Here is a 13,466-nt window from a genome sequence, read left to right on the forward strand (position 1 = left end):
TGTGGGCACCCAAGCCGCAGCTCCCTGTGTCCTGGCCCCGCCCCCTTTCTCTCTTCATTGGCTGGCTTATTTTGAGTGACAGCAGCGGGAGACAATAGTACCGTGCTGCTGTCTCAGCCAATGAGGAGGGGAGTCCTGGGCAGCCGAGATAATCCTACATCGCTGGATCTAGAGGGACCTCAGGTAAATATTGGTGGGGCTGATGCACACAGGCGGCTTTTTATCCTAATGCATAGAATGCATTAAGATAAAAAAAAACTTCTGCCTTTACAATCACTTTAAGGGCACATCAGAATCGCTTCCCTCCATATACAAGTTTATACAAACAAAAGAAAGAAAAAAAAAAAAAAAAAATCAGCTTAAGGTCAACCTCACCTGCATTCATTTCTAAATCAACTCCAAAGCATCTGACACTGAACTCAAAGCTGGTGCCTGCACAGTTCCAGGAATGACACTATGTGGGTCAGCAACCTGTCGATTGCCAGTAGGTGTGTCCCCTCCGAATGACGTGCTCCTTTCCCAAATGCGGAGTACATAGGGTAGCAACATAGCTACGTGTCCTGTAATTTGCGTTTTCAAAGTAATTTTGTCATACAGCGATGGGTTAAAGATGATCTATTCCAGCTGTCGAATATATGAGGTACGCCACATTCTTTATACTTTATTACTACATCTACAACCCACTGATCACACTAACGTACTGTGAGGTGTAAATAAAATTATTTTTGCAGGAGGTTGCCAATGATATAAAATGATTTCTACGCTTAAGAAAACCTGTCTTAATCCATGAGGTAGATGTGAAGGAAAAGCATTTAGGACCCCTTTTACACATGTAACATCAAATGATCCATTTTCTGCATATTACCTTGGGTTTAGAAAGCATTGCTATGCATATTATACCACCAGCCACATTTTTCACATCAGTCCAACATATTTCTGTTTATCTTAAAGAGAAGCTACAATCTCCTATCCAAAATTGTAAAAAAAGCATCCTTGTGATTCTTGCAGCATCTAATTTTGATACTCCTATACCCATCCACATAGTAAGTACCTGTAAAATCTGTCATCTCTCCTCTGGGTATTCTGTCAGCGACCAGCGCAGATATGGGCTTCTGAAGCCTGCTCCTATGTGTTTCTGGGATTCCATGGAATAGCCTAATGATATAAAAATCCTATTTTTTGCTGCCTAGGCAATTTATAACAGCTTACCTGTAAAATCCTTTTCTTTGAAGTACATCAGGGGACACAGAGCCATAGTAGTTACTATGTGGGTTATAGGCCACCTTCAGGTGATGGACACTGGCACGCCCTAAGACAAAAAGTGTACTCCCTATATAACCCCTCCCACTACTGAGAGTATCTCAGTTTTGTAGCAAAGCAATACACGTGTATACCAAGAAGGGAGGGACCTCTGTGTCCCCTGATGTACTACAAAGAAAAGGATTTTACAGGTAAGCAGTTATAAAAATCCTATTTTCTCATCACAGGACACAGAGCCACATTAGTTACTATGAGGGATGTCCCATAGCAATGCCAACTGAAGGGAGGCAGACACAACAAAAGTAGGGCACCAAGAGACTAGAGGACTTATACTGCAGTCTGCAGTATACTGCGCCCAAATGCGATATCCTCATGACCTTTTTATCAACTTGATAGAATCTGGTAAATGTATGGATTGAAGACCAAGTTGCGGCCTTGCAGATCTGAGCCATGGAGGCTTGGTGATGCACTGCCCAAGAAGTACTAACAGCCCTGGTGGAGTGCGCTTTAATATGAAAAAGAGGAATTATCCTCTTTAAACCATAAGCTTGAACAATCACTTGACAAATCCATTTAGAAATGGTAGATTTCAACGCCGCCTGTCCTCTTTTAGGACCGTCTGGCAACACAAACAAAACATCTGTTTTACGAATCTGAGCAGTCGCTTTAAAATAGACCTTGACTGCTCTCACCACAACAAGAGAATGTAGTGACTTTTCTTCCACAGAACGAGGTTCTGGGAAAAAAATGAAGGCAGAACAATATCCTGGTTTAAATGAAAACCTGACACTACCTTCGGTAGAAAATTAGGATGAGGCCGCAATACAACCTTATCCTTATGAATAATCAAATATGGCTCTTTACAGGAAAGAGCAGCCAACTCTGATACTCTCCTTGCAGAAAATATGGCAACCAAGAAAACTATTTCCCTCATCATGAGGATCAAGGGAATATCTTGAATCGGTTCAAAAGGCTGTTTTTGTAAAGCCGACAGGACTAGATTTAAGTCCCAAGGGTTCAGGGGTGATTTAACTGCGGGATTAATCCGCGTTACCCCTGGATAAGTGTGAGAGCAAGTGGTCGTTGAAAAAATACCGATAAGGCTGACACCTGGCCCTTGATAGTGCTCAAGGCCAGCTTCATTACTGATACCATCTGTAGGAACTCAAGGATCCTACCTATGATCTATTTCCTGGGGTGCTAACCCCTGGATTCACACCAGGAGACATATGCCTTCCAGACTCTATAATATATGATTCTGGAGGTCAGCTTCCTAGCAATAACCAAGGTAGAAACTACTGAAGCTGACAGCCCACGGTCCTTTAGAATGTGGGTCTCAATAGCCAAACCGTTAAATTTAGCGTTTGTAAAGTAGGATGGAACACCAGACCTTGCGAGAGAAGGTCTGGCCACAGGGGCAGGGTCCAAGGGTCCCCAGAGAATATTCAATACCATGAAACAAATACTCTTGCGCACTAATGTGTTAGCCAGGCAGTCCAAAGTTCAGGATGGACAATCGCTTTCGGCCTTGATGCCCTCCAGGATAGGAATATCCTAGCAATCAAACGGGAAAACAGAAAAGAGAGGGCGCACCAGCCTTGTGCATTATCCTTCGATACATTTATTAAGAAAAAACATTAAAAACTACTCACAAAAAGGTAGAAAAAAAATCACGCTTGTAACAGTCTTTGATGTGTGACAGTCCGTCCACTGATAGCAGTTTCCAGGTTCTAAAGAGAGGACATACGAACCGCTGCTGTATGACGCGTTTCGAAGGTTTTACCTTCTTCCTCTGAGCCTACTGAGGAAGGTAAAACCTTTGAAATGCGTCAGCCAAGCGCAATTTTCTTTCTACCTTTGTGAGTAGTTTTTAAGAATGTTTTTTCTTAATAAATGTATCGAAGGATAATGCACAAGGCTGGAGTGCCCCCTCTTTTCTGTTTTCCCGTTCCAAGGTTCCCCTACCACCATCCTTATGATCTCGGCAAACCAAGATCTCCTGGGCCACCAGAATCACCTCTTTTCCCTCTTGCTTGATCCTGCGTAGGAGATGCAGAAGTAGCAGAACAGGAGGGAACGCATAGATTAGAGAAAACTGATCCCATGAAAAGACCAAGGCATCTGTTCCGTATGCCATCGGATCCCTTGTCCTTGACACAAAGTTGTCGATCTTGTTGTTGAACCTGGACGCAAACAGATCCATGTCCGGAACTCCCCATTTTTGGCATATTGACAGAAAGGGGTGAAGGGACCATTCTCCCGGGAACAATTGTTGGCGACTCAAGTAGTCCGCCTGCCAATTCCCCATCCCTGGAATAAAAACTGCTTATAGGCAAGGGATGTTTTCTGCCCAAGACAGAATATGATTCACCTCTCTGGGCCGCATGACTTCTCGTGGCCCCTTGGTGATTGATATAAGCCACAGCTGTGGCATTGTTGGATCAGATCTTGATGGGATAATTCCGTAGTTTGAGTGTCCAGGCCTTTAGGGCCAAGCATACTGCCTGAATCTCTAGAATATTGATGGGCAAGGTCAACTCTGATTTGGACCACTTCCCTTGGGACAGAAGCTTCTTCCAGGACTGCTCCCCAGCCCAAAAGGCTGGAATCTGTTGTTACTACTTTCCAGGTAACCGGTAGAAAGGACCTTTCTTTTTGAAAAATTTTGGATATTTACCACCAATTGAGGCTCTGACGCACTTTGGCAGAAAACGCATCAGCAAGTCCAGAGTTTGGACCTTCTTGTTCCAAGCTGACAGGATACTGTTTTGCAGCAGTATTGAATGAAACTGCGCATAAGGAACGGCCTCGAAAGAAGCCACCATTTTTCCCAATAAACTCATGCAAAGATGAATAGAAGGATTCTTCTTTGTTTTGACCAACTTTCCTGGGGCAAAAATACCCTTTTCTGGACTGTATCTATGATCAGCCCTAAGTACTGCAATCTCTTTGATGGTTTTAAGGAGGATTTTTCTAGGTTGAGGATCCAACCTAAAGTATTCCAGGTAGCTGACTGCGGTGACCAGACTTTGGTTTAAACAGGCTACCAATTGATCTATCAAGAGTAGATCGTCTAAGTAGGCTAGTATCGTTATACTTTGAGCCCTTAACATGGCTAAAGGAGGAGCCAGGATCTTTATAAACACTCGAGGTGCAGTAGTTAGCCCGAAAATTTAGAGCTACAAACTGGAAATGAAAATTTTCTACTTCGAAGCTTAGAAATTTCTGGTGAGCAGGGAAAAGTTTAGATCTTTGAGATCCAAAATGTCCATTTGGATTTAACCAAACCCCAACCTCTGCTCTTACATGGGGATCACCATGACCACTTTTGCCAAAAAAAAAAATGGTCCAGTGCTTGAGAGAGACTTTTTTTCTCTGGATCCTTAGGAACGTTTTGATCTGAGAAAAAACGAGGAGACAGGAACTCTTGGAACTCCAGCTTGTACCTTGGAGCTATTAAGTCCCCTATTCGTCTTCCTGTCAGATCCTTGAGAACTGCAGAAAAATTCCCCCTATTGAGCGAGCGGGGAGCCTCCTCATAAGGAGGCTTCAGTATCTTGTAGGTTTCCTCCCCCAAGACCTCTTTTGTCTCTGGGGTTAATTCTGAGGATTACCTTTTAAACCCGACGGCGGAAGCCATCATGACTGCCTAGAGGGTGATGCCCCTGGCACAAAAGGAGCTTTAAAAATGAAAATATATTTACTCCTTTACTTAAATGGCAAAAGGGGGTACTTTTCCCACCAGAATTTCTTTGGATGAATTATCCAAACATTTTCAAACAGCTGTTTCACTGCAAAAGGAAGACTAGCCAGGAGCTTCTGCATGGTGAAAGTTTATCCTCCACTGACGTGCGTTCCCGCACTCATGCGTTTAGCTGTTTGTGTTAGCAAAAATATGCACAGAACCGTGTATAGCACCTGGTATTCCCAGGTGGTCTCCCATACAGGTACTAACCAGGCCTGACCCTGCTTAGCCTCTGAGATCGGGTGCTTTCAGGGTGAAGTGGCCTTAGGCATCACAGCAGTTGTGCGTTTGGCTAGTTTCTAAGCAAGCACCTGCATGAGGACATTGTGGAGGTTCTACAATAGAAACTCACAAAGCAATTATCCGTGACCAACACCTTAGATACTGGTGAAGAAAACTGAGATACTCCCAGTAGTGGGAGGGGTTATATAGGGAGTGCACTTTTTGTCTTAGGGTGTGCCAGTGTCCATCACCTGAAAGTGGCCTATAACGCACATAGTAACTACTATGGCTCTGTGTCGTCTGATGTACGATAAGAAATTAAAAAGAAAAAAAAAAAAACAATCCCCACTGAGCAGGTGGATGGCTGGTCTGTGTCTACACCACCTATGCAGAGCGGACACAGCCCGCACTCCTCTATGGGCGGTCTGCTGTAAATGGGCCGCCTGTCCCCTTACACCTAATTGCCATCCGATCCACTAGACAGATGGGGACGGACGGATTAACATCAGTTTTTAGCAGAGCGGATCGCATGTCGACGGGTGTAAAATGACACATATCTGTTTACACCCGCCGCTCCACAGGACAATGGAGGGTCTGATTGGGTCCACTTGAAAAATTGACAGGCGGACCCGAAAGGAACGCTCATGTGAATGGGGACTAAGAATGAAAACCCTATGTGTTCGAGGAGTTCTATGGCCACCCTTTCATTTAAAATAACAGCATTACAATAGCAATACACACAATTATTTTTTGACAATCCAATTTAAGCCTACTTGAAAAATTTCCTTTCATATTGTGAATGATTCCTGTCTGGCAGCCATCAGTTTCCACAACTTCTTGGCTTCCATGCATGTTTTGCAGCTTTTCCTCAGTGGCTTACTTTGCATTTCGAAGGACTACAAATACAGTTGTACATTGCCTGCGAGCACCGATTCCTGTACTGACTCCACCTTCTAGAAATTCCTCCTCAGAAGGCAGGCTCTGGAATGCAGCTGAACAGTCACAAGGAGGGCTGGAGTGCAGAGTTCAATGTAGCTTTACTGCAGTACAGCCACTACATTGAACTCTGTACTCCAGCCCTCCTTGTGACTGTTCGGTCGTGTTCCAAGCCTCGCTGTGGATCCTGCCGGAATCCCGGAAGTGACTCATGGATCAGAACGCCGGCAGCATAGAGAGACACAAGGCACATTTCCATCTGGACCGCTGAGATCGTATGTGACTCTACTAGACTTCCCTGCATCTGACAACTGTTTTTCATATGTGCGTGTTTCAATGCAATTTGCTATTAAATTTATACAGTCTTACTAAGAGGCACCTGTTGCTTTGTTTTCCGTCTCACACATTTCAGAGCCTGCCTTCTGAGGAGCTGAGAGGAGGAATTTTTAGGAGGTGGAGTCAGTACAGGAAACAGTGCTCACAGGCAGCAATGTACCATTGGATTTGTAGTCCTTTGAAATGCAAAGTAAACCTGTTGCTTTGTTTTCTGTCGTACATATCTGGAGTGGCTTCAACTCCCCTTACAAGGCTGCCCTACCATACAGACTTGCACATCCTCACAAAGAGCTGTATTTGCTCAAAGGACTTAGTTATGAACTTGCATTGCTGATCTCCATACTTTGACCTGCGCCGCTATCCATTGTTGTTGTTTTTCTGAAATGTGTCACCCAGCAGTGCAATATTCACCGGGCATAGTGAACATGTGCCACAGAATTCAAGAGTTACAATTAATTGAAATGCAATGTGGAAATGTATATCTGATTTTACATTTTGACCGCAGATGCACTTTAAGGATTAAGATTTTTCTTTCCCCCATTATAGGAAATACCTCATGGAATTTTGCGGTTACAGTGTTAACAAGTTATTTTTTTAATAAGGGAAAGGACTCAGTAGATCTCATCCTATAATGTGAGAAGTTTCTATTTCTAAAACAAATAGCAATAGGTCTACTCTGTCCCAGTCCATCACAAACTCTGCTTCTAATTTTTATTTTTAAACTAACATGTTATACTTACCTACTCTGTGCAACTCCTTTATTGACTGATCAAAGAATCCCATTACTAGTTCACAATGTAGGGGAACATTTCAACAATACAAAACACAACTTCAAAAGAGTAGTATATTTGTTTTTTCCAATGGTCTTCAGGACACTGCTGCCTGCAATTTCTGAATCGAATGTAAAAAAAAAAAAAACAAAAACAAAAAAAAAAAACACCACAGGCACAGCGTGGAATCAACACTGCAGTGTCCATTACAAATGAAGGTTTAAGACTCAGAGGACGGATCTCCAAACTATGGCCCTCCAGCTGCTGCGGAACTACACATCCCAAGCGGGATTGTAAAACTAACATTCACAAACACGACTAGGCATGATGGGAATTGTAGCTCCTGAACAACTAGAGGGCTATAGTTTGGAGACCCCTGCATTAGAGTATATAAAAGCCAAAACATTTAAAGAGTTAAACACCTGTCAATTTGTTCATTTTTCGGTCATCCAATTTCCCTTTACTTCTTGTTCCATATATACAGCAAGAACCAAGAGGGCATTTCTTCAAGTGAGGGAAACTCTTCTCAGGCAGTTGTCACTGCAACAGTGTCCCTATTGGAAACCTGCTACCCTATTCCTGCTCTGGAGTCAACCCAATATTTGGATTTTCCCATACTTTAGTCGAAGTGACAAAGGCTACTAAAACAAATTTAGAAAGTCAAACTTTCCCACCAGTGACACAGAACAAAAAAAATAAAAAAAGCTCAAGTAATCTCTTACCCTCTAACCACAGTTGAGTCAGACTACATGGTGCACATTAGCCATCCAAACACAGTCCATCTAGAAACAGTAAAAATATTATGTATTAAAAACTTACCACACTGAATTCTAGGTTTTTATCAACCCATTCCTTAGCCTCCTTGAATTCATCTTTCATGCCCATGATAAACAGCGTGTCCAGAGAATCTACAATTGTTGCTCCTTGGATGTTGCCTGAAACCAAGCACATAATTGCCACATTAGCACTCAGAACACCTACACTCATTACTTAAAATTTACGTATCTTTTAAAAAAAAAAAATTTATGAGAGGTCACTCATTCTATTATAAAATGTTACAAGTTCTAGAACATGTATTTATATTCTTACTAAACGTGTTAACTTTACATAGGCCATGTAAGGAAGCTTATATGCAATCACTTATAGATTATTATTATTATTATTATTATTAAAGATTTAAAGCAAACCTATACTTTGAGAAAAAGTCGATCAGGGCTGCAATGAAAGTACCCTCACTAAGGTCAGGACCTAACAAATTTGATCCAAAGACAGAAAACCAGGAAACAGGTGACAGGGTGATAAAGGAGGCCAAGGCCCATTGATGCACGTGGGGAGCAAGGCTTGCCGTGTAGACTGATCCAATAGAAGGACCTACTGTAGCTCAAACTTGCTAAAAACATTAAATGCTGGTTCTGATATAAAGGTGTCAAAACACACAGTGCATTTCAGTCTGTTGTGTATGGGGTCTTCGTAGCCACAGACTGATCAGGGTGCACATGCTGACCTGTGTCTACAGCCAAAAGTGCCAAAATGGGCAAGTGAGCATCAGAATTTAAGGTGTTGACTTGGCTCCAAAATCTCCAGATCTCAATCCAATTGAGCATCTGTGGGATGTACTGGAAAAACAAGTCTGATCCATGGATGTCCCACTTCGCAAATTACAGAATTTATAGGATCTTCTACTATATGTATTTAACTGCTGCTTTCCCCAATTCTGCCAGACAGACCTCAGCCAAACGTCACTGTTTAGTTTTGAACAAAGTGTTTAGGAATGGTAAATGATACAGATAATATTGAAGGCATTGTACACGTAAATGTTTTTGTGTGTTTTAACTAGGTATTGTGCAATTTTATTCCCGATACCATTTTTATGTCTTACCTTGCTGCAATAATGGGCTAACTTGTTTGCCTTCCTTTGTAATAATGGGCTCACATGTTGTGGCTGCAGTTTGTAGTGTCATGGCTAATCAATCCATTAACCACTTGCCGACCTGCTCACGCAGATATAGTGCGGCACGTCGGCCCTCCTGTGCAAACTGACGTACCTGTACGTCAGTCCGTAAGAGCAGGATCGCAGGCGCTCGCGGACTCGATCGCCACCGGTGGCCTGCGATCATGACGCCGAGAGGCAGAACGGGGGAACTGCCTGTGTAAACAAGGCATTTCCCTGTTCTGCCTAGTGACATGACAGGGATCTACTGTCCCCAGTGATCTCTGTCATGTTTCAGTAAGCCCATCCCCCCCCCTACAGTTAGAACAGGCTGATGGAACACACTTAACCCCTTCCATGCCAGTGTTATGTTTACATTAATCAGTGCATTTTTATAGTACTGATCGTGTAAATAATGTCTCTGGTTAGATTGGACCGACGCAATGTCGCAGTCCCACTAAAAATCGCAGATCGCCACCATTACCATTAAAAACAATAAAAAAAATAAAGTTCCTAGATCTTTCCCATAGTTTGTAGACGTGATTGGTTTGCGCAAACCAATCAATATACCCCTATTACGTTTTTTTTTTTGCCAAAAATATGTAGAATATACGACCTAAACTGATGAATATATTCGTTTTTTCATATATATTTTTTGGATATGTATTGAAGCAGAAAGTAAAAAAAAAAAAAAATAAAAAAAAATAAAAAAATAAAAATAAAATTTTTTTTTTCTTTCAAAATTGTCTTTTTTTTGTTTATATCGCAAAAAATAAAAACCGCAGAGGCGATCAAATACCACCAAAAGGAAGCTCTATTTGTGGGAAAAAAAAGACGTAAAATTTTGTTTGGGTACAGCATCGCACGACCGTGCAATTGTCAGTTAAAGCGACGCAGTGCCGTATCGCAAAAAATGCTCTGGTCATTAAGGGGGTAAACCCTTCTGAGCTGAAGTGGTTAATCCAACTAGCTTGTCCCTATTCCCTAAAGGAACAGGCAACTTTTAGTTCTGGATAACAATCTATATCCCACCATCACAAATGTGGGAGTGATAATGTGATGAAAAAGACTGCATAGTGAGCTCTCGGTTAACAGCTCTGCCTGTTTATTAAAGCAGAACTAAACTCAAAGAAATACTTACCTTCTCTTTACAGTGATGCAACGGTTTATTCCCTCACCGACTTCTATCATCTTCTCTCTGGCTACTTCCAGGTGCCAGGTTTTCAGTCTCTTGACTGGCTGGTCAGGGGATGCCATCATTTTGCATGGTCTGTCATTCTGCCATAATTGCCGTGTGCCATAGCTCGGTGTACAGTCAATAGACTGAGCAGGCAATAAATTAGCTCTCACCTGAAAAGCACTAGACAGAGACCCAGGGATTGTGGGATATATAGTTTCTTCACAGGAAGTGTTAGTTCTAAAGAATACAGAGTTCATGCATTAACCTGGGCGGTGTCACGCCTCATGTTTGAACACAAACAGAAACCACTGATACCAGGGTGTGAAAATTTACAATACAATAGGATGCGCATGCAGGCCAACAAATCACACCATGAAACTACATGACCAATGCACACCTTATGCAGGTAGGAAGGTTTATAATGCCTTTAAGTTAAAGCAAAACTTCACCTAAAATGGGAAGTTCTGCTTTTCCTCCTCTACTACTATTGGATTTTTTTTTTTTCTTCTTGGAGCGGGTACCCATTTCTGACAGGCACCTGCTCCATTTCTGCCTGGAATGCCTAGGCGACCCATCACAGGTTCCAGGAGGATGCGAGTCTATTGATAAAGTGCCATAATGTAAATGCACCAGGAAGTCACAATCAAATTACCAAAGACCATTGTGAAACTGGCCCCGGTAAGGACAGTGCTGGATTCTTGGACTGGTATATGCAATAAAAGGAAGCAGCTACATTATTTGACATTTAAATTTATTTTCCAGGATGAGATTCCTCTTTAAGGTTTCACTCCACTATTGACTTAAATATTCTGTACAGACCTCACATGGCATAGTTGCCTTTTGTTGCTCATCATGCACTGTAGCCAGCAACATAATAATGAGCATTTACATTGCATTACCTCAAAGTTTTTTGTTGCCAAGTAATTGAGTGGTCATTATGTTTGGTCTAAAGCTTAAAGCTGAGAAAATCAACAAATCAAAGCTCTGTCAAACTAGCATTGCAAACAGTGTTTCAAACAATTAAAACAGGAAGAGCAATGCTATGAACATGCATGCCAAACATTCTGCCTGCATATTGATTTTTATGCAGACGTAGCCCTTGGCTGTACTCTAAAGGGATAAAGCTATAAGCACATTTATATGACTTTTAATAATAATCAATTACATTAACAAGTGTCTGAATGTACCAGTTAACATTACCCTTCATTCTCTTTCACAGTAAAGTGTTCACTTAACCTTGGTTGCAGAGAAGATCCTAGCATGTATGGGTACAGAAAGCTCCTTGAATATGATAAGTATTCTTCATTTGTATTACCCTTGCAATGCACCAAGGAAACAAAGTGATGATCTTAAGCACAGAAAAGGGATTAAACCAGGGGTCTCAAACTGGCGGCCCTCCAGCTGTTGCAAAACTACAAGTCCCATGAGGCATTGCAAGGCTGACAGGTACAAGCATGACTCCCACAGGCAGAGGCATGATGGAACTTGTAGTTTTGCAACAGCTGGAGGGTGGCCAGGGTGGGCTGAATTTGGCTTGCCAATTGCTAAAAACCCAAACACTTCAGTTAAGATTTGGTCACTGCGCTCCTCTTCTAGAACCTTCAATATATGCAGGACACATGTTTTATGCTCTTCTGTGCAGGTTCATTTTATCTGATAAACTATTGCTATTAGTTTTCCAGTCCAATATCCTATGTAGGCAAAGAATAAAGTGTATAAATATTAGTATTTTATTTGGTAAAACATTGGGGGGAGGGGGTAATTTTGTAACTCGGCAGAGCAATGCTAGACATGAGCAGTAAGACAAATTTAATGCAAGATTAAAGCTTGGTTTATTTTGTATTTTATATTAATTGTGAATGATAAATATTCTAATAAAGGTTTAGAGCAGGAGAGTGTAACCTGCAGCCCAAGAAGACTATGGATGTGGCTCAACACAATGTTGATTTTTTGTAAAAATGCATTTGTCTCTTTACGGGACTTTTATTTTTTTTAATGGGGGGGGGGGGGGGGGGATAACATGGCTCACATTCATGTCATTGATTTTCAGCAGCACCTATATTTGTGAGCAACTATTGTCAAGGATGAAGCATACAAAGGGCAAAATTAGAACCAAAATAAGCGTTAATTTAATGAAAACAGTGTTATATATCGCACTAGTTTTATGTTGCCCTCTTTTACAATAATAATTTAAAAAAAAATACAAAAAGAATGAAGTTTTTTTTATTACTCAGATAGGTACACATCAGTGATTGGTTAACTTGTGATCTGCCCAAGCCAATTCCTCTTCTTTCAATGTAGCCCAAGAAGGTCAAAAGGTTGGACACCCCTGCTTTAGAGGACTTGGACAGGTCTTCACAATACACTTTCCAAAATTTAGTTCCACAATACACACAGAACCCACCCCAGAAAAAGCCTCCTAATACAAACAAACCTTCAAAACACCCACCCATTATAGACAAAGCCCAAAAATGGTCTTGATCCACACAGTGATCCTAAAGGCAGACATATTTGGCCTTCCAGAAGCACTCCAATTCCCTTTTAGCATTGTGGATTGAATACCTGCAAACCCCAAGTGATCATGCTCTCTGTACACTTAAAAGGCTTGTGGTATTTAAAGGGTTAGCTTACCTTTATGAAAAAACTGCCTATGCAGGTAAGGAGTGTTTGTTTTTATCTACAAATTGTGCAGCTCTAACAAGTTGAATAATGCCCTTGCTATCGGTTCAAGCCATTTACATACCGTCCAAAGCCTGACTGGAACACTCCCAGGACGTTGCCAAGTGGGGCTTAGTGGTTACTGCTTACCACCTCCATTACAGGAGTGAGCTCTTTCTCTGATTCAAATCCCCTCACATGCACTCTCTCTCCCCTGATGCAGCAGCTCTGACCTCAGCATGATTTTAGGACTCGCTTTTCTGATGGGAGGTGAGCAGTAACTTAGCAACTTCTTGAGAGTATTCCATTCAGGCTTCATGAGGTACAGTACATAAATGGTCTATACCTACAGCAAGGGCATTTACAGTATCTCACAAAAGTGAGTACACCCCTCACATTTTTGTAAATATTTTATTATATCTTTTCATG

At 41.7% G+C, this 13,466-nt stretch overlaps 1 protein-coding gene across 1 annotated transcript in view; it reads right to left on the reverse strand.

Moving 5' to 3' along the window:
* Positions 1 to 13,466, reverse strand: part of MAN1A1 (mannosidase alpha class 1A member 1) — a 332,653-nt gene that overhangs the window by 210,003 nt on the left and 109,184 nt on the right. The window contains exon 3 of the mRNA XM_073627169.1: positions 8,089 to 8,204. Within this exon, the coding sequence (XP_073483270.1) occupies positions 8,089 to 8,204 (116 nt within the window). The remainder of the gene's footprint in view (positions 1 to 8,088; positions 8,205 to 13,466) is intronic.

This window comes from Aquarana catesbeiana, linkage group LG04 (genome assembly GCF_042186555.1).
Source record: "Aquarana catesbeiana isolate 2022-GZ linkage group LG04, ASM4218655v1, whole genome shotgun sequence".
In the NCBI taxonomy this organism is placed as follows: Eukaryota; Metazoa; Chordata; class Amphibia; order Anura; family Ranidae; genus Aquarana; species Aquarana catesbeiana.